The following is a 21,509-nucleotide window of genomic DNA, read 5'->3' on the forward strand; positions in this document are numbered from 1 at the left end:
TCTGTATTTATCCATTACCAATCCATTATTCTGCCGTCTCTCAAACTGTACACAAAGACGACAGAACCTTTCTGCATTTCCCATGGATTTGAAGGAACAATTGGACCAACTTTAATTCCTCTCTCTGTAAAAGAAGTTATTAAAATTTATTTAGCTGTCACATCTTACTAAGTTACAAAGTCTCACCCATTTGTTGCAATAGAAAGGCAGAAGATAAAAAGGACAAGCTTATACTTATCTAGTGCCTTTTACGTCTTCAGGACATCCCAAAATGCCTCGTTGATCGAAAGCAATATTAATATCACAGAATCCTTCAGCTCACAGATGTGTAGGAATGTGTAGAATCTTTATTCTAACAAATTATTTTTTACAATTCGAACAGTTGTACCTGTTCACAATAAAGGGAAGACCACCCAATTCAGAGTTCTTGGGCAGGTGAGATGCTCACAGGGAATATTGGTCAAGAAATCACGAGCACATGTAACCACTTGTTCTTCATCTATCTTAATTGATAGGCAAAAAACCATACACAACAAGGCCTGAGAATTCTCAATCAATTTCCAGCTGAGAGAGTCCTATTGGACTCAGCACTTGTATTAGCAAACCATTTAATTCGCCTAAATGTGTATGTAACAACTGGAGTTCAGTTGTAACCCTGGATTCATCCTTGATAAGAGATAAAGAAGAAAGGTTGAAGAATGGTCATGATCCTAAAGTTAGAAACTTCTGAACAATTTTTAAACATAAATGCTGAAAATTAATTATTGGACCCTTTACTATGATGAACAATACAGGCCACATTTTAGTTTGTCTGAATTGCCCAAATTAGAAATCGCCTGATAATGATTTCATGGTTTGTTGACAACCTGTTCACAGTTCCATCTGTACATGGGCCCAAATGGTCATGTCCCCTTGTAGAAATAAACAAAGATTAATTGTCGCAAGACAATGCTGGCAGGATTACTAAAGAGTTACGTACATCACCTCTGCCTTTCTTCATTCTTCTCTCATGAAGCTCAGGGACAAGCTGCAGCAAAGGATGCAGGACAGAGGACTGAGAGCACATGAACAAGGACATATGAGGAACATTGATCAACTGAGCATGTGACACAGCAGTATATTTTCAAAGAAAACTATGTAGACATGATGTGGGACTAAACAGAATAGACATGCTGAAATGATTCTTGCTGGAAAGTCACATAACTTGCATAAAAATCCTTTTAAGTTCCTGTTATTGACATGTAACATTTATAATATGAATTATTTTTATTTATTTAATACATCCTTTCAAAAAATTAAAAAGACAAGACGTGTAGCCTATTTAAAGTTTCCTCCAAGCACCTTGGTGCACTCTTCAATCACCCTAACACTACCCCCCTTCTCACAGCACCATCCTGTTTTACTTCATCCCTTCTCACAGCACACAGCCCCAAACACTTCTTCCAGATAAAACAGCAATTTATTGTTCTTTTAGTTTAGTGTACTGAATTTGCTACTTGATGCACGATCAATTGCATAAAGACTAAAGTTGGGTACAACTGTGGCTTTATTACAGTCAGATGTGTGGCCTCCTGCTGCAGCTGGCGAAATGGCAGGGCACTGGAGGTCGTACATATTTATACAATTCTCTGTGGGTGGAGCCAGCCGGCAGGAGCTACCGGCGAACCTGTAGTGCAGGTCCTCCCTAACATCTCCTATTACAGTGGTTCACCACATTCACCCCGTTAAAAATGAGTCCGGCGGGGGTGACGTGAAACTATATACAATTAGTGCAATTATGTACAGTGGGAGGGAACGAAAAGTCCATGTTGATGGTCCGGAGTCCGTCAAAGTTTCAGCCGGTCCGGTGCTTTGGTGCTTTGTTGGGAGCGGCGTAACAGTGGCGGCGAAGTCAGTGCTGGCAGTGGCACCGATGGCGGTGCTGATGCTGGCCAGTCATCGGGGAACTCCGGGAGCGTGCAGAAGTCCTCTTGTGCGGAAAAGGGGAGGGGGAGGTGGTCTGGTGGGGTCAATATTGGCGGCGCGGTGGGAGTTGGGGGGGGGGGGGTGCGCATTGGTGGGGGTGTGTGTTGGGGTGGAACCTGACGGTGCCAGGTCCCTGAGTGAGACATTATCTTGGCAGCCGTCGGGGAACTCAACGTAGGCATATTGAGGATTGGCGTGGAGCAGGTGAACCCTGTCCACCAAGGGGCCGCCTTGTGGAGTCGGACGTGCCTACGGAGAAGGACCGGTCCTGGGGCAGCGAGCCAAGTCGGGAGCGACACCCCGGATGTGGACTTCCTGGGGAAGATAAAGACACGTTCATGGGGTGTGTTATTAGTGGCGGTGCACAATAGTGACCGGATGGAGTGCAGAGCGTTAGGGAGGACCTCCTGCCAGCGAGAGGCTGGGAGGTTCCTGGACCGTAGGGCCAGCTGGACGGCCCTCCAAACCGTCCCATTCTCCCGTTCTACTTGTCCGTTTCCCCGGGGTTTGTAGCTGGTCGTCCTGCTGGAGGCTGGAGGGCGGTGGTGTAGCTTTGTTGTTTAAGGATGGCATCCGGGCAATAGTAAGGGATGATATTGGTGCTATGGAGGATAAGGTTGAATCCATTTGGGTGGAAATCAGGAATAGTAAGGCGAAAAGGTCACTGATAGGAGTAGTCTATAGGCCACCAAATAGTAACAGGATGGTAGGGCAGGCAATAAGCAAAGAAATAACGGATGCATGTAGAAATGGTACAGCGGTTATCATGGGAGATTTTAATCTGCATATCGATTGGTTTAACCAGGTTTGTAAAGGCAGCCTTGAGGAGGAGTTTATAGAATGTGTCCGGGATAATTTCCTGGAACAGTATGTAATGGAACCTACAAGGGAACAAGCGGTCCTAGATCTGGTCCTGTGTAATGAGGCAGGATTGATTAATGATCTCATAGTTCGGGATCCTCTTGGAAGGAGCGACCACAATATGGTGGAATTGAAAATACAGTTGGAGGATGACAAGGTAAAATCAAATACTAGTGTTTTGTGCTTAAACAAAGGCGATTACAATGGGATGAGAGAAGAACTAGCTAAGGTAGACTGGGAGCAAAGACTTCATGGTGAAGCAGTTGAGGAACAGTGGAGAACCTTCCGAGCGATCTTTCACAGTGTTCAGAAAAGGTTCATACCGACAAAAAAGAAAGACGGTAGAAAGGGGAAAAATCGACCGTGGATATCTAAGGAGGTGAGGGAGAGTATCAAATTGAAGGAAAAAACATACAAAGTGGCAAAAATTAGTGGGAGACTAGAGGACTGGGAAGTCTTTAGGGGACAACAGAAAGCTACTAAAAAAGCCATAAAGAAGAGTAAGGTAGACTATGAAAGTAAACTGGCTCAGAACATAAAAGCAGATAGTAAAAGCTTCTACAAATATATAAGACAAAAAAGAGTGGCTAAGGTAAATATTGGTCCTTTGGAAGATGAGAAGGGAGATTTAATAATAGGAGACGGGGAAATGGCTGAGGAGCTGAACAGGTTTTTTGTGTCAGTCTTCACAGTGGAGGACACAAATAACATGCCAGTGACTGATGGAAATAAAGATATGATAGGTGAGGACCTTGAGATGATTGTAATCACTAAGGAGGCAGTATTGGGCAAGCTAATGGGGCTAAAGGTAGACAAGTCTCCTGGCCCTGATGGGATGCATCCCAGAGTGTTAAAAGAGATGGCTCGGGAAATTGTAAACGCACTAGTGATAATTTATCAAAATTCACTAGACTCTAGGGTGGTCCCAGAGGATTGGAAAGTAGCAAACGTGACACCACTGTTTAAAAAAGGTTGGCAGAAAGTGGGTAATTATAGGCCGGTAAGCTTAACTTCGGTTGTAGGGAAAATGCTGGAATCTATCATTAAGGAGGAAATAGCGGGGCACCTGGAGGGAAATTGTCCCATTGGGCAAACGCAGCATGGGTTCACAAAGGGTAGGTCATGTCTGACTAATTTGGTAGAATTTTTTGAGGACGTTACCAGTGCAGTAGATAACGGGGAGCCAATGGATGTGGTATATCTGGATTTCCAGAAAGCTTTTGACAAGGTGCCACACAAAAGGTTGCTGCATAAACTAAAGATGCATGGCATTGAGGGTAAAGTGGTAGCATGGGTAGAGGATTGGTTAACTAACAGAAAGCAGAGAGTGGGGATAAATGGGTGTTTCTCTGGTTGGCAAACTGTAACTAGTGGGGTCCCTCAAGGATCAGTGTTGGGCCCGCAGTTGATCACAATTTACATAGACGATTTGGAGTTGGGGACCAAGTGCAATGTGTCAAAGTTTGCAGACGACACTGAGATGAGTGGTAAGGCAAAAAGTGCAGAGGATACCGGAGTCTGCAGAAGGATTTGGATAGGTTAGGTGAATGGGCTAGGGTCTGGCAGTTGGAATTCAATGTTGCCAAGTGTGAGGCTATCCATTTTGGGAGGAATAACAGCAGAATGGATTATTATTTAAACGGTAAGATGTTAAAACATGCTGCTGTGCAGAGGGACCTGGGTGTGCTGGTGCACGAGTCGCAAAAAGTTGGTGTGCAGGTGCAACAGGTGATTAAGAAGGCTAATCGAGTTTTGTCTTTCATTGCTAGAGGGATGGAGTTCAAGACTAGTGAAGTTATGCTGCAATTGTATAGGGTGTTGGTGAGGCCGCATCTGGAGTATTGTGTTCAGTTTTGGTCTCCTTACCTGAGAAAGGACATATTGGCACTGGAGGGAGTGCAGAGGAGATTCACTAGGTTGATCCCAGAGTTGAGGGGATTAGATTATGACGAGAGGTTGAGTAGACTGGGACTGTACTCATTGGAGTTTAGAAGGATGCGGGGGGATCTTATTGAAACATATAAAATTATGAAGGGAATAGATAGGATAGATGCGGGCAGGTTGTTTCCACTGGTCGGGGAAAGCAGAACTAGGGGGCATAGCCTCAAAATAAGGGGAAGTAGATTTAGGACGGAGTGTAGGAGGAACTTCTTCACCCAAAGGGTTGTGAATCTCTGGAATTCCTTGCCCAGTGAAGCAGTTGAGGCTCCTTCTTTAAACGTTTTTAAGAAAAAGATAGATACCTTTCTAAAGAATAAAGGGATTTGGGGATACGGTGTACGGGCCGGAGAGTGGAGCTGAGTCCACAAAGATCAGCCATGATCTCATTAAATGGCGGAGCAGGCTCGAGGGGCCAGATGGCCTACTCCTGTTTCTAGTTCTTATGTTCTTATACCTCTGCTGAGCAGGAACTGACGCAGCTCATTGCTCATGAATGAGGATCCCTGTCACTGTGGATGTAGGCAGGGAAACCGAACAGAGCGAAGATGGTGCTGAGGGCCTTGATGACGGTGGCAGACGTTATATCGGGGCATGGGATGGCGAAGGGGAATCTGGAGTACTCATCGACCACACTGAGAATGTACGTGTTATGGTCGGTGGAGGGGAGGGGCCCTTTGAAATCCACGCTGAGGAGTTCAAAGGGGCGGGAAGCCTTCACCAGTCGCGCATGGTCCGGTCGGTAGAAGTGCGGCTTGCACTCCACACAGACCCGGCAGTCCCTGGTGACTGTCCTTACTTCCTCGACGGAGTAGGGCAGATTGCGAGCTTTGACCAGATGGTACAATCGAGTGACCCCCGGGTGACAAAGGCTGTCATGTAGGGCCCGGAGTTGGTCCACTTGGGCGCTGGCACATGCAACTCGGGAGAGGGCGTCTGGGGGCTCGTTGAGTTTACCGGGGTGATACAAGATCTCGTAATTATAGGTGGAGAGCTCGATTCTCCACCGCAAGATTTTATCATTTTTGATCTTGCTCAGCTGTGTGTTAGTGAACATGAAGGCTACCGACCGTTGGTCCGTAAGGAGAGTCAATCTCTTACCGGCCAGGTAATACCTCCAACGCCGCACAGCTTCAACGATAGCTTGGGCCTCCTTCTCGACGGATGAGTGTCGAATTTCAGAGGCATGAAGGGTGTGGGAAAAGAATGCCACGGGCCTGCCTGCCCGGTTTAGAGTGGCGGCAAGGGCGACGTCTGAAGCGTTGCTTTCTACTTGGAAAGGCAGTGACTCGTCCACTGCACGCATCCCGGCCTTGGCAATATCTGCTCTGATGCGGGCGAAAGCATGTTGTGCCTCAGCCGCAAGGGGGAATTGGGTGGACTGAATGAGTGGGCGGGCCTTGTCCCCATAGTTTGGGACCCACTGAGCGCAGTAGGAAAAGATCCCCAGGCAGCATTTGAGGGCCTTGGGGCAGTGGGGGAGGGGAAGTTCCATGAGGGGGCGCATGCACTCGGGGTCGGGCCTGAGAAGTCCGTTTTGGACTATATAGCCGAGAATGGCTAACCGGGTCGTGCTGAACACACACTTCTCTTTGTTACAGGTCAGGTTGAGAAGAGTGGCAGTGCGGAGGAATTTATCGAGGTTGGCATCGTGGTCCTGCTGGTCATGGCCACAGATGGTGACATTATCTAAGTACAGAAAGGTGGCCCGCAAACCGTACTGGTCGACCATTAGGCCCATCTCTCTTTGGAAGACCGAGACCCCATTTGTGACACCGAAAGGGACCGTAAGGAAGTGGTAGAGGCGACCGTCTGCCTCGAAGGCAGTGTATGGCCGGTCCGACTTCCAGATGGGGAGCTGGTGGTAGGCGGATTTCAGGTCAATTGTTGAGAAGACCCGGTACTGCGCAATCTGATTGACCATATCAGATATGCTTAGGAGGGGGTACGCGTCAAGCTGCGTGTACCGATTGATGGTCTGGCTGTAGTCCACGACCATCCTGTGTTTCTCCCCAGTTTTAACCACTACCACTTGGGCTCTCCAGGGGCTGTTGCTGGCCTCGATAATGCCCTCCTTAAGCAGCCGCTGGACTTCGGACCTGATGAAGGTCTTGTCCTGGGTGCTGTACCGTCTGCTCCTAGTGGCAATGGGCTTGCAATCCACAGTTAGATTGGCAAAAAGGGAGGGGGATCGACCTTGAGGGTCGCGAGGCCGCAAACGGTAAGGGGGGTAAGGGCCCGCCGAAATTGAGGGTGAGGCTCTGGAGGTTGCACTGGAAGTCCAGGCCCAACAGGAGTGCAGCGCAGAGATTAGGAAGGACATAGAGGCGGAAGTTACTAAATTCTACGCTCTGGACCGTGAGGGTGACTGTACAAAAGCCTCGGATCAGGACGGAGTGGGATCCGGAGGCTAGGGAGATCCTTTGATTGGCAGGATGAACCGCGAGGGAGCAGCGCCTTACCGTATCTGGGTGAACAAAGCTTTCAGTACTCCCGGAGACCAGCAGGCACGAGGTCATGTGGCCGTTGATTTTAACCGTCGTCGACGCTGTGGCCAGGTTGTGCGGGCAAGATTTGTCCAGCATCATCGAAGCGAGCTGCGGGTAGCCATCGGATGCTTCGGGTGGTAAGCGTGTGCGGTTCCGATGTCGAGATGTCCGGAGACCCTGTGGGGGACAAGATGGCGGCTCCATGGTACGCACATTGTGGTGTCTGGACAAAATGGCGGCACCCATGGTGCGCACATTGCGGGGCTGGGCCAGGATGGCGGCGCCCATGGTGCGCACATTGCGGGGCCAGGACAAGATGGTGGCGCCCATTGGTCGCACATGGATCCGGGAGAAGATGGCGGCTCCCATTGTGCATCTGGCGTGGGGGATGGGGCGATAACGGGCGCGATCGCAGCGACTGCGCGGGCCTGGCACACAGCCGCGAAGTGGCCCTTTTTACTGCAGACTTTACAAACGGCAGTGCGGGCCAGGCAGTGTTGGCAGGGGTACATCTGCTGACTGCAGAAGTAGCAGCGGGGACCCCCGGGGTGCGCGGAGCAGCATGCGGCGCAGGCGTATTGCGAAAGCAGGGCCCTGGCTGAGGAGGTCGTCGGCGGGGTCCAGGAGGGGTAGGAAGGAGTAGAAGGGTGGGCAGCGTGGCGGGAGAGGTATGATTGTACGTTACGGGATGCGACCGTCATGGAGAGCGCCACGGTTTTCGTCTCCGCCAGTTCAAGCGTGGCCCCTTCCAGCAATCGTTCTCGGATGCGGTCCGACGCAATCCCCATCACGAAGGCATCGCGCATGAGGAGATTCGAGTGTTCGGCGGCCGTGACGGCCTGACAGTCACAGTCCCAGACGAGTGGGATTAGGGCCCGCCAGAAGTCTTCGATGGACTCACCAGGTAGTTGCGAGCGGGTGGCAAGTACATGCCTGGCGAAGAGCGTGTTCGCCTTCTGCGCTTAGTGTTCTTTGAGGGTTCCATTGCTTTTGTGTAATTCGTGGTGTCTTGGATCAACGGGAACACACTGGAGCTCAGTCTGGAGTACAGGACATTTATCTTCTGAGCCTCCATTGGCGCGGGGTCCGCCGCGTTATTGTAAGCCTCGAAACATGCTAGCAAGTGAGTAAAGTCTTTCCTGGCGTCGGGCGAGTGCGGATCCAGCTGCAGGCGATCGGACTTAATTCTGTGGAAAATCTGACTGTATTAAATTGATGCACGATCAATTGCACAAAGACTAAAGTTGGTACAACTGTGGCTTTATTACAGTCAGATGTGTGGCCTCCTGCTGCAGCTGGCGAAATGGCAGGGCACTGGAGGTCATACATATTTATACAGTTCTCTGTGGACGGAGCCAGCCGGCAGGAGCTACCGACGAACCTGTAGTGCAGGTCCTACCTTACATCTCCTATTACAGTGGTTCACCACACTACTCATAATGCAGTCTCCGCGACATCGGGGAGCTAAAACACAGATTGGCCGATCACTGTGGAACGTAACCTTTTTAGTCTGCAAGTATGAACCCCAAGCTTACAATTGCCTATTATTTTAATTTTCCACTCCACTCCTATTTTGACCTTTCCTTAGTCTTCTCCACTTTTCCAGTGATGGTCAAAGTAGGCTTGAGGAACAGCACCTCGTCTTTTGGTTTATGCACTTTATAGGCTTTTGGATTCAACACTGAGTTCATTAACCTCAGATCATAATCACCACTCTCATTTTACTGTATAGTAGTGGTTGATAATCATTGTTATTATCATTTACACCTCCTTTGGACCTATCTTGTATATCTTTACTTGTCCCCTTTCCTTGTACTATGATCCCTTTTATCATTTAACCTCTTCTGGATTCCAGCTTTCCTTTTGCTCTCCACTGCCCCCTTTCCTTTCCTGTCTCTGTGCTTGCTTAAAATCTGTTGCAGCTCTCATCTTTTCCAGTTTGATAACGGTCATTGATCTGAAATGTTAACTTGTTTTTCTTTCCATAGACACTGCCGGACCTGCTGAGTATTTGCAGCATTTTCTGTTTTTTGGTTCAGAATTCCAGCATCTGCAACATTCTGATTTTGTTTAATCGCTTTTTTTACTTCAGTGCTTACTTGTACCTTCAGGAGGTTGAATAAACAAAGAAATATTCACTTCAGGACAGACGTAAAATTGGACATGGTCTACTGCCAAAGATATCTGGAGAAGTTGTTTAGGAGCTCATGTTTGCTGAGGACGGTGCCCTAGTTGCCCCCACAGAATAGGACCTCCAAGTCATCATGGAACATTTTTCAGATCTTACAAGAAAATTGGCCTCACTTTCAGTTCAAAGAAGATGGAAAAAAAATAGAAGCCTGTCCCATGGATACATTAAAGCCATCCATTATTACTGTTGATTTTCAGTGAGTTGGTTCACTTGCCTAGGAAGTGATGCGCTTTTTGATGGACAAGTAAACCATTAATTGTTTCAAGCCATTGGTGCTTTTGGAAAGCATAATTTTTAAAATATTCATTCATGGGATGTAGGTTTCATTGGCAAGGGCATCATTTATTCCCCATCCCTATTTCACCTTGAGATGCAGTGATGAGGTGCAAGGAATTAATGTTTAACATGGTGGATGGTATTACTTAAGACCTCAGTGGATGGTCTTCCCTGCCCTTTTGCGAGTTAGGAGCAGCTGAAGAGAAAAATGCAAGATCATCGGGCACGGAAAATGGAAGAGAGGACCTGCACGCGGGCAGGGATGCAAATCGAGTGAGCTGTTTTTTTCTGAATAGCATTGAGCTTCTTGAATGTTATTGATACTGCACTCATCCAGATAAATGGGGAGTATTCCATTACACCTCTGCCTTGTACCTTGTAGATGGTGGACAGACTATCTGCCACAGAATAACTAGCCACTTACCTGTCCTTGTAGCCACAATATTCATGCAGGGCTGGTTTAACTCAGTAGGCTAGACAGCTGGTTTGTGATGCAGAACAAGGCCAGCAGCACGGGTTCAATTCCTGTACCAGCTGCAAATTCGGAATTATCTCTCTGTGTACCCGAACAGGCGCTGGAATGTGGCAACTAGGGGCTTTTCACAGTAACTTCATTGCAGTGTTAATGTAAGCCTACTTGTGAAATTAAGGATGATTAATTAGTGACCCCTTGAATGTTTTTTAAAATATATATTTTATTCTCCTTTTTCACCTTTTCTCCCGAATTTACACCCACCAACAATAAATAATAACCAGCAACAGATATGTCAATCCCCATAATAACGCTCCCATCCTCCTACCAACCCCCAAACATCAGCCCGCATGTTTACATAAACAAATGACAAAAATGAATCAGGGATTATCCATAGTCACCCTTAATATACACAGCCCCCCTCCCCCCAACACTCCCACACATTCCCCCCAACTAATGTTCGATGTTATCCAGTTCTTGAAAGTGCATAATAAATAGTGCCCATGACTTGTAGAACCCCTCCGAGCTTCCCCTCAGTTCGAACTTAACCTTCTCAAGAGTCAAGAATTCCAATAGGTCCCCCTGCCACGCCAGGGCACTGGGTGGAGAGGCTGCTCTCCATCCCAGCAGGATCCGACTTCGGGCGATCTACCAGGCGAAGGCTATGATATCTGCCTCCACATCCGTTTCCAACCCTGGCTGGTCCGACACCCCGAAAATGGCCTCCCGGGCACCCGGGTCCAGTTTCACGCGCACCACCTTGGAAATTACCCTAAAAACCTCCTTCCAGTACTCCCCTAGCTTTGGACAGGACCAAAACATATGAATGTGATTAGCGCCGCCCCCCCCCCCCCCCCACAATGCTCACACACATCTTCTACTCCTTCAAAAAATTGGCTCATCCTCGCCCTCATGAGGTGCGCTCTATATACCACCTTCAGCTGTATCTCAGCCCCAACCTCGCACACGAGGTGGAGGCATTCACTCTCCAGAGCACCTCATACCAGACCCCCTCCTCTATAACCTCTCCCAGCTCTTCCTCCCACTTTGCTTTGATCGCTTCCAGTGGTGCCTTATCCTCTTCCAAAATAGCTCCGTACACCGCTGACACTGCCCCCTTCTCCAGTCCCCTTGTCGTCACCACCTCCTCCAGCAATGTGGAGGCCGGTTCCTCTGGGAAGCTCTGTATCTCCTTCCTGGCAAAATCCCGAACCTGCATGTATCTAAACACTTCTCCCTGCTCCAGCCCATACTTCGCTTCCAGCTCCCTCAATCCTGCAAACTGACCCCGAAGAAACAAATCTTTTAGCGTCTTGATCCCCTTCTCCTCCCATTTCCGAAAACTTCCATCCCACCTCCCTGGCTCAAATCTGTGGTTCCCCCGAATCGGCATTTCCCTCGACTCTGCCCCCAATCCGAAGTGTTGGCGAAACTGCCTCCAGATTTTCAATTAAGCTATTATTACCGGACTCCCTGAGTATTTACCCGGAGCTATTGGGAGCGGCGCTGTTGCTAGTGCCTTCAGCCCCGACCCTCTGCACAAACTCTCTTCCATTCTGACCCACTGGGAATCAACCTCTCTGATCCAGCTCCGCACCTTCTCCACGTTCGTCGCCCAGTAGTAGTACATCAGGTTCGGGAGGCCCAAACCCCCTGCCTGCCTTCCCCTCTGTAGCAGCATCTTTCTCACTCTGGCCACGTTCCCCCCCATATGAACGTGGTAATCCTTCCCTCAATCTCCCTGAAAAAAGACTTTGGCAGAAAAATAAACAGAAATCGCGGCAACACATTTTAACCACCTGTACCTGACCCGCCAGTGACAGAGGAAGGCCATCCCACCTTGCCAGATCGGCTTTCACTCTCCCCACCAAACTAGTGATGTTGTACCTGCGAAGACTCCCACACTCCCAGACAACCTGCACCCCCAGATACCTAAAATGAGTCCCTGCCCTACGGAATGGCAGCCCCCCCCCCCCCCCCACCCACCCCTGCCCCCACCCCCGGCTGAGACACCACAAAATACTCACTCTTGTCCAGGTTCAACTTGTACCCCGAGAAAGACCCAAATACCCGCAGTAGCTCCAATATTCCTCCTATCGACACACTCGGTTCCGACACATACAGCAGCAAGTCGTCGGCGTATAAGGACACCCTATGCTCTATCCCCCCCTCACTATTCCTTTCCATGCTCCCAAACTTCTTAATGTGATGGCCAATGGCTCAATCGCAAGTGCAAACAGCAGGGGGGAGATAGGACATCCCTGTCTCGTCCCACGGTGGAGAGAAAAGTATTTCGAGCTGATGTTGTTTGTGCGGACACTCGCCTTCGGTTCCTTATATAACAGCTTTACCCAGTTCACAAACCTTGGTCCAATCCCAAACCGCTCCAGCACTGCCATCAGGTATCCCCATTCTACCCGATCAAACGCCTTCTCGGCGTCCAATGCCACAACCACCTCTGTTTCCTTCCCTTCCGGCGGTGCCATAACGACGTTCGAAACCCTCCTAATGTTCTAAAACAGCTGCCTCCCTTTCACGAACCCCGTCTGATCCTCACCTATCACCTTCGGGAGGCACTCCTCCAGCCTACCCGCCAGTACCTTCGCCAACACTTTTACGTCCACATTCAGAAGTGATATGGGCCGATCCGACCCACACTCCGTCGGATCCTTATCTTTTTTTAGCAACAGTGAAATCGATGCCTGCCCCAAAGTTTGTGGCAACACTCCCTTCCCTATCGCCTCTTCAAACATCCCCACCATCAGGGGTGCCAACCTACCCTTGAATTTTTTTAAGTATTCCACCGGAAACCCATCCGGCCCTGCCACCTTCCCCGACTGCATCCTCCCAATCACATCCTTTATCTCCTGCTCCACTATTGCTCCTTCTAATGTAGCTCTGTCCCCCTCCCCTAGCCTCGGGTACTCCAACCCATTTAGAAATTCCTGCATCTCACGGTCTCCCCCGGGTGGCTCTGACCTGTACAACCTCTCATAAAACTCCTCAAAAACCTTGTTAATCAGCTCCGCAGTCACCACTAACTTCCCTGCCCTATCCCTCACCTGAAGAATTTCCCTTGCCGCTGTCTCCCTCCGGAGCTGACCTGGCTTATCTCGATGTTCATAAACTGCACCCCTTGCTCGTCTCAGTTGGCGCACTGCCTTCCTGGTGGACAGTCGGTCGAAGCTCGCCTGTAGTTCCTTCCTCCTTTCCAGCTTCGCTGGGTCCCCATCTTCTGCATACCTCCTATCTACCTCCAACATCTCATCTATTACCCTCTGCCGCTCCAACCTCTCCTCTTTGTCCACCCTGGCCTTAAACAAAATTACCTCACCCCTCACCACTGCCTTTAGAGCCTCCCAGATGACTGCCTTCGACACCTCACCCGTACAGTTGAAACCTATGATGTGTTGGGTACTCTGGATCTGTGGAGACTGCACTTACCTTAGCAGTAACATAGACAGGCTACCAACACTTGTAATCGTACAACTCTATTTTATTTAACTCAGAGCTGTTAAGCATACTTGCACTGTGGGTCGACACTATGTTAGATTGACTGAAGACCTATGCCTAACCTGACTGTCTATATTGCTAGCACATGGTGGATTTTTGTGCTACTGGACTGCGGGCTCTGTCTCTCTCAGAGGCTGCATCCCGAATGAGCGGGAAAACTGGTGCCCTCTGTCTTTATAGTGACCGTGCTCTAACTGGTGATTGGCTGCTGTGTTGTGTGTGTGTTGATTGGTCTTGCAGTGTGTCAGTCAGTGTGTGTCTCTGCACCATCATATACTGAAGTGTATATTATGACAACCTACATATTCCTTAATTACCGTTTCAATTTTCTCACAAAATTCTTGGTTCCCCAAAAGCCCCACATCCAGTTTCCACCCCGGTCTCTGCGCTACCCCCTTCTCCAGCACCATATCCACCCAATGTGGAGCGTGATCTGATACTGCAGTTGCAGAGTATTCCGACCCCTTGACTCCAGCCAGCAAAGCCTTTCCCACCACAAAAAAGTCGATCCGCGAGTATACGTTATGGACCGCTGAGAAAAATGAGTACTCCCGTTCCCTTGGGTGCAGGAACCTCCAAGGGTCCACCCCTTCCATTTCCACCATTAGTCCAGCCAGAGCTTTCGCCCCTCCGATGGGACCAGCGAGCGCACCTTGGCTCCTGCACCAAGTTCCAGCGCCCCCCCCCCACTCCCCCCCTCCCCCCCCCCCCCCCCCCCCTCACCCCCACCCCCCCCCCACCCCCCGACAATCAGTTTGTGTGTGTCCAAGTCGGGAATGGCCCCAAACACCTCCTTTGCGAATCCCACATCGTCCCAATTGGGACCGTATACACTTAACAGCGCCACTAACCTCCCCTCCAGCGGCCCTGTCACAATCACATATCTACCCCCCTGATCTGCCACCACCTTCTCCATCTGGAAGCGTACCCTTTTGCTGACCAGTACTGCTACCCCTCGAGCCCTTCCGTCAAATCCAGAGTGAAACACTTGGCTAACAAAGCCCTCACCTGGTCCTTCACTCTCAAGTGAGTCTCCTGCAGCATTGCTACATCGGTTTTCAAACTTTTAAGATGCGCAAGCACCCTTGACCTCTTGACCGGACCTCCTAGCCCTCTCACGTTCTATGTGACTATACTTATTGGGGGTCTCTCACCCCCGCCCCCCCCCCCCCACCTTTCCTATCCACCATCATCATACCACCGGGCCCTGCCCCATAAGCCTGACTCGCCCCTGTCCATTGTTAACATCGAACCCCTTCCCCCCCTTCCAAGAACCCCCCCTACATTTCCCCCTGAAACAACATCTCCCAACATCCATCCCTTCCCCCCCTCTCGCTCGCCTCGTAGGCCCATTGAAGCCTGCTATCCAGGCTCCAACGTCCGCAGCCCTCCTGTCACCGCACCTCCGTTTACTAGCTGATTTTAGTTAGCTAGCGTGGGTGGCTCCCCCTGCCAAGACATATCGCCCCCTTCCACCCAGTCCCAGAGAAAGAGACAAAACAAACCTAACAATCCAACCCCTACAATTCACTAACATAACATTTAACCGTCGCAACACAGAACGCCATTAACTTGAACTCTGTAACAATGCAAAGAGAAGTAAATTTCAATACAAATCAGTAAAAAGAAAGTTGTAACATTTGTACATTGTCCAGCCGCTCAAACACGGTCCACCGTCTCCCTTCCAGTTCCGCTCTTCACGTCTGTCCCAAGCCTTCTGTCCTCATGAACGCCTCAGCCGCCTCAGCTGTCTCAAAATAAAAGCCTTTGGCGTTATACGTTACCCTCAACTTCGCCGGGTACACCATATCAAATCGCACCCCCTTCTTGTACAATGCCGCCTTCACTCGCCCAAATGCCGCTAGTCTTTTTGCCAACTCCACCGTCAAGTCCCGGAAGATCCGAACCGCAGTACCATCCTGTCATAATATACACCAGTATATCATGGTGCAGACACACACTGATGGACACACAGTGGGACCAATCAACACACACAACACCGCAGCCAATCACCAGTCAGAGCACACACACGATAAAGACAGGGGACATCAGAGTTCCCGCTCATTTGAGTAGCAGTTGGCTAGGAGCACAGAGCTCACAGCCTGCGACACAGACATTCACCATGTGCTGAGTGCATCAACTGGTTAGGACAAGGCAAAGGTCATTAGTTAAAGCTAGTATCGTATTTACCCACAGTTCAAGTATGTTTAAATAGTTAACCTTTTCATAAAATAGTGTTTCACTACTTAAGTGTTGGTGACCTGTATGTGATCCAGAACACCCAACACATCACATCCCACAGCACCTCACGCTTCTGCTTCACCCAGCTTAATACCTTCTCCTTCATGCAAAACTTATGGAAGCAGATAATTACTGCCCTTGGCGGCTCGTTCACTTTGGGCTTCGGCCTTAATGGCCGATGAGCTCGGTCTAGCTCGTACCGGGGGTTCTCACCCTCCCCCTTCAGCTCCGCCAACTTCTTAGCAAAGTATTGTGTTGGCCTTGGGCCCTCTGTCCCTTCGGGCAAGCCCACAATTCTCAAATTGTGCCGCCTTGAGCGGTTTTCCAAGTCTTCAAGCTTTGCTCGGAGTCCTCTGTTAACTTCCGCAGCTCGTCCCCCATCGAGGTGACCTGGTCGCTGTGTCGTGTCACGGCCTCCTCCACTTCCTTCATCTTCTCACCCTGCTCTCTCACCTCGGTTCTTGTTGCCACCGCCACGCTCACCGGGGTGATGGCCTCCTCCACAAATGACTTCAACTCGACCGCCGTCTCCTTCCTCAAGGCCTCCATGTACCTCGCAAACTGTTTTTCCAGCTCCACCGCCATCACCTCGGTCATCTTCTCCACCGTAAGTAGTGCGGCCCCGCCTTGCAGTTCGGCTTCCGCCATCCTGTCAACACTTTTGCTCGTCTTCTTCAGCGGTGAACCCGCGTTTCCTCCTTTCTTCGACTCTGCTCTTCGCATCCTTTAGCGGCTTATTGTTTTTTATCTTCTTTCTTTTCTCTTCTCTCCCTCTTCACCCTTCTGTCCTACATCAATCTGAATTATTCTTTTATTGTTGAAAAAGGGAGAGAAAAAAAACCTTTTACCAAACTTCCTTAAACCTTCTTTCTTTCTCCTCTACATTCACCTAGAGCTCCCCTGGGACCAGGCTTCAGCCTTCTTTCTTCCTCCAAGGTGAGAGCCATCCGATGTGGAGCACCCTCCCTACATAGTGCCCTGGCCTCGAGCCTGCCGCCTCAACCTCCTCGTAGCTCCGCCCCCGCTGCTCTGACCTCGACGCCGCGCTGGGCCCAGTGCCTCAGCCCCCGCCGCCCGCGCTGGCTGCTCGTGATGGCCCCAAAGGACGACGATAGTCGGGGGGTGCATGAAGACTCGGCGATTTACGCGAAACGTGGCCACCGGCGGGAGCTCTAGTTGCTGCGGCCGCCCTGCTCGCCCACGCCACCGGCGGTCGACCCCTTGAATTGATGGCAGCAATTCAATTATCTTACATATTAAACTCTTTCACTTTCTCCCTCCTGCTGTCCACCGAGCTCTGATCTCCCATGGAGACAATGGGCACTTTTAATCCATTTCTGGCTGTCCAAGGCCTCTTTGCAGCCACCTGAAATCAGTGAGATAGCCAAGATGATCCAGGCTGCAGCTGTGGTGCAATCCAAACAATGATTTATATTGTAGAGGAATGTTCACTCACTAAACTTGAAAGTGGTCTTAAAGAAGTCTATTTAGCCACTGACAAGGCTATTGCTCGGCTCTGTGACTTTCACACACTAATTCATGATAAGATATATGATGACAGGAATGCCACTGAATGTCAATATGAGGACAATAAGCTCGTTCTTGACGGAAATGTCAAACTAGAGCTCTTTCTTGACGGAAATGATCATTGCCTGGCAGTGGGACATGAACGTTACTTGCCACTTATCTGCCTAATAAACTGTAAGATGGCACAGTGGTTAAGCACTGCTGGCTCACAGCGCCAAGGACCCAGGTTCGATTCCAGCCTTGGGTGACTGTGTGGAGTTTGCATATTCTCCCTGTGTCTACGTGGGTTTCCTCGAGGTGCTTCGTTTCCTTCCACAGTCCAAATTTGTGCAGGTTAAGTGGGGTTATGGGGATAGGACGGGGGAGTGGGCCTCGGTAGGGTGCTCTTTTGGAGGTTCGGTGCAGACTCGTTGGGCTGAATGGCCTCCTTCTACACTGTTGGGATTCTATTCTATTCTATGGATAAGCCTTAATGTTGTTTAGCAATGCTGCATGTGGGCACAGATTAATTTCCTGACAAGTTGAAAATAGAATTGAACACTATGCAATCAACAGACACCCCCACTATGACCTTATGTTGAAGCGAAAGTAATTGATAAAACAGCGGAAGATGGCTCGGCCTATAGGACACTACCCTGAGGAACTGCTGCAGTGATGTCCTGGGGCTGAGATAATTGACCTCCAATAACCACAACCTTCTTCATTTGTGCCAGGTATGACTCAAACCAGTGGAGAAATGTCCTCAATTTTCACTGAATTCAATTTTACTCAATGTTGTCAGAGCCCATAGCCTTTGACATGTCCAGGGCGCTTAGCCATTTTATAAACTCTGGGCCTCATGAAGAAGTTAAGGTGGATCCACTTGGCACTTTGGGCTGCAAATGGCTTCAGGCTACATCCTACCCACTGAACCATTAGCCTCAGTTGCCACTTAAATAAGAAATAATAATCTTTATTGTCACAAGTAGGCTTACATTAACACTGCAATGAACTGTGAACTTACAGACCATCCTGCGCCCTTTCCAGACTAGCTTCTCAAGGTCATCCACTAAGGCCATCTGAATTCTCCTCGACTGAAAGTCAGCAACCTTCAACCAGCAATCGCTTGGATAGCACTGTATCAGAACAGTGGGACAGGCAAAAGCACATGGAAGACAGGTACCAGGGGAATACACATGGCATTCTTGACTTTTGTATCCAATATGGCATCATTTAATTTATGAATTCAGTTTGCAATGCTTCTTTTGTGGTAGTTTAATTTTTTCATTGTGGTCAAGCAGATGCGATGGTTCGTGACCATCAGCCAAGCCTTATCTCCCCAATTTACAAGCATCTGCTTATAACATTAACTTGGTGACGCTTGGTGAATAGAGATTTGGAATTGCAGTTACTAGTATCACACTCTGATATGTTCTTCGCTGACAGTGCAAGCGGGGGTGTACAGGTGCTTCCTTTGTTTCTCTTCTCCCCCCTCCATTTCTTCCAATGCTCCCTAATGCTCCTACTTCTCCACTGCTTTCTGTTTACCTGGTACCAAGGACTACAACTTTACCTTGGTGAATCTGCTCTGCTCCATACATCAGGGGCTGGATACTCCGCAGCCCCGCACCGAAATTTCATTCGGCACTTGGGTGGAGAATCCAATTTCACTCCGAAATCGGGCACGGCACTGGTCCGGCCATTCTCCGGGACCCGAGAAACGGCATGATCACTGAGTCCGCCGCGCGACTGGGGGTCACTTCTGACCGGCAGAGTTCCTGACGGCATGGAACTAACCTGCTATTGCCGGTCGGGATGCTGGCGTGGCGGCTGCGGACCCAGTCTGCGACTGTCCTGATTGGGGGGGGGGGGGGGGGGGACCAGGGTTAATATCCGTGCGGTCAGATCCTCGGGCGGGCGGCCGATCGGGAGGATTTACGTTTTCAATCTGCTTCCGCGATCCGAATCCGCCATGCGCTTGGCACGGCCGCCGGTGCGCATGCGCGGGCTCGTATCCACAGCTAATGCCGCGTGTTCACTTCACGTGCGAGTCTCTGGCATGAGTGAATGACATGTAACTATCTCTCACCGAATGGAGAGCCTCAGTGACCTTCCTTATGAACAGTTGGCAGCAAATAGTGTGATGTTGCAAATATCTCCAGCCTGGAAGGGGCCAGCCACATAAATGTTCATCGTTGCAATCACTTTCACAGCCACTCAGTGCAGTCCTTGGCCTACTCTGAGGTTGCAGTTGTGGGTGCAGTAGGCAACAGATTTCAGTGCTGATGACCGTGCTAAATTGCAGATGTCTGACATGTTGTTCCTCACCGAGGTTCAGGTAACAGTATTTCTCCCTGAACTCCTTGGAGAGATAAGGCTTCCAGCTGAGAGTCCTGCTCTCCCTCTTCTCACAACATCTCACCTCTGTTTATTCTCCAAGTCATGCTTCATTCTCAGGGGAATACCTAGCAGTACACCCATGTCTGGGAGAAACTGGGTTTGTGCAGAAACCTTGAAGTCTGCAAAACATCTCATTGCGTTACCACACCAATCCCTGTAGCCATTTGCAAGTTGAAATATGGAAAACACCAAACGCTTGTCGAGTTGTAACATAGGCCATAAGCAATCAGCCAGAAACTAACCTATAAGTAGTTGATGATCCCTATAAATAAAGTTGCCCGGCTTTCTTGCTGCTGAATGTGTGTTGAGAGGGCACTGGCTTAAGCTTGATACTCTGAAGTAGCACCATTGATATCAGGGGCGAAATTCTCCGGAAACGGCGCGATGTCTGTCGACTGGCGCCCAAAATGGCGCAAATCCGACGGGCATTGCACCGCCGCAAAGGTGCGGAATGCTCCGCATCTTTGTGGGCCGAGCCCCAACCTTGAGGGGCTAGGTCAGCGCCGGACGAATTTCCGCCCCGCCAGCTGGCGGAAAAGGCCTTTGGTGCCCCGCCAGCTGGCGCGGAAATGACATCTCAGGGCGGCGCATGCGCGGGAGCGTCAGCGGCCGCTGACAGCTTCCCACGCATGCGCAGTGGAGGGAGTCTCTTCTGCCTCCGCCATGGTGGAGACCGTGGCGGAGGCGGAAGGGAAAGAGTGCCCCCACGGCCCGCCCGTGGATCGGTGGGCCCCGATCGCGGGTCAGGCCACCGTGGGGGCACCCCCCGAGGCCAGATCGCCCCACGCCCCCCCCAGGACCCCAGAGCCCGCCCGCGCCGCCTTGTCCCGCCGGTAAGGTAGGTGGTTTAATTTACGCCGGCGGGACAGGCATTTTAGCGGCGGGACTTCGGCCCATCGGGGCCGGAGAATCGTGCGGGGGGGCCCGCCAACCGGCGCGGCGCAATTCCCGCCCCCGCCGAATCTCTGGTGCCGGAGACTTCGGCAACCGGCGGGGGCAGGATTCACGCCAGCCCCCGGCGATTCTCCGACCCGGCGGGGGGTCGGAGAATCTCGCCTCTGATCAGCATTGCACACCGTTAATCATCATCTTCTGCCTGCTTTGTATACTTGTGGTGAACATTAATTGAACCCATCCTCACACCTACACCAATATGGAGTCCAGCATGATTCATCCCACAAACTTGTGAGTGTGCCTGCAGTGTCATTTTGAGCTTGAAGGGCACATGCAACACCCAACCTTGTCTCTTTAATGTTATAATAACTAACTGCTGTAATACTGGGGTCATCTAGAAATTGGCAAATGCTTGAAAAGTCCTGGTTCCAAGGCAGAAGATGCAAAGCTTTCTCTTTTATATTTCTGACAATTTCAATGTGCAAGAATGTGCTTAAATCTTTTGGAGATATGTACATAGATATATAGGCAGAGAGAGAGAGAGAGAGAGATAAAGGTAGATCAATTGGTAGAAGGAATATTCTTTAGTTTCAGTCACTTGTGTATAATCAGCACTATGGAACATTAATATAATATAATTAGTTTCTGATGGTTTAATTATATGTGTTACCACATTCAATATTCAATATGTGATGAAGTAATTAAAAGTTGGCATCTTCTGAGGTTGCAGAATGCTGAGTTAATGTTATGTTCTTCTGAAATT

The 21,509-nt window shown here is 49.9% G+C and overlaps 1 protein-coding gene across 5 annotated transcripts in view; it reads right to left on the reverse strand.

Moving 5' to 3' along the window:
* The window catches only part of nmu (neuromedin U), a 116,013-nt gene that overhangs the window by 15,416 nt on the left and 79,088 nt on the right, over window positions 1-21,509 (reverse strand). For 2 of the 5 annotated variants that reach the window (XM_072496788.1, XM_072496784.1), the window contains one exon: window positions 980-1,054. The exons of 2 other annotated variants lie outside the window; for them this stretch is intronic. In XM_072496788.1, the coding sequence (XP_072352889.1) occupies window positions 980-1,054 (75 nt within the window). The remainder of the gene's footprint in view (window positions 1-979; window positions 1,055-21,509) is intronic. One more of the 5 variants, XM_072496785.1, reaches the window with a different exon arrangement.

Source organism: Scyliorhinus torazame, chromosome 3 (assembly GCF_047496885.1).
Source record: "Scyliorhinus torazame isolate Kashiwa2021f chromosome 3, sScyTor2.1, whole genome shotgun sequence".
Taxonomy (NCBI): Eukaryota; Metazoa; Chordata; class Chondrichthyes; order Carcharhiniformes; family Scyliorhinidae; genus Scyliorhinus; species Scyliorhinus torazame.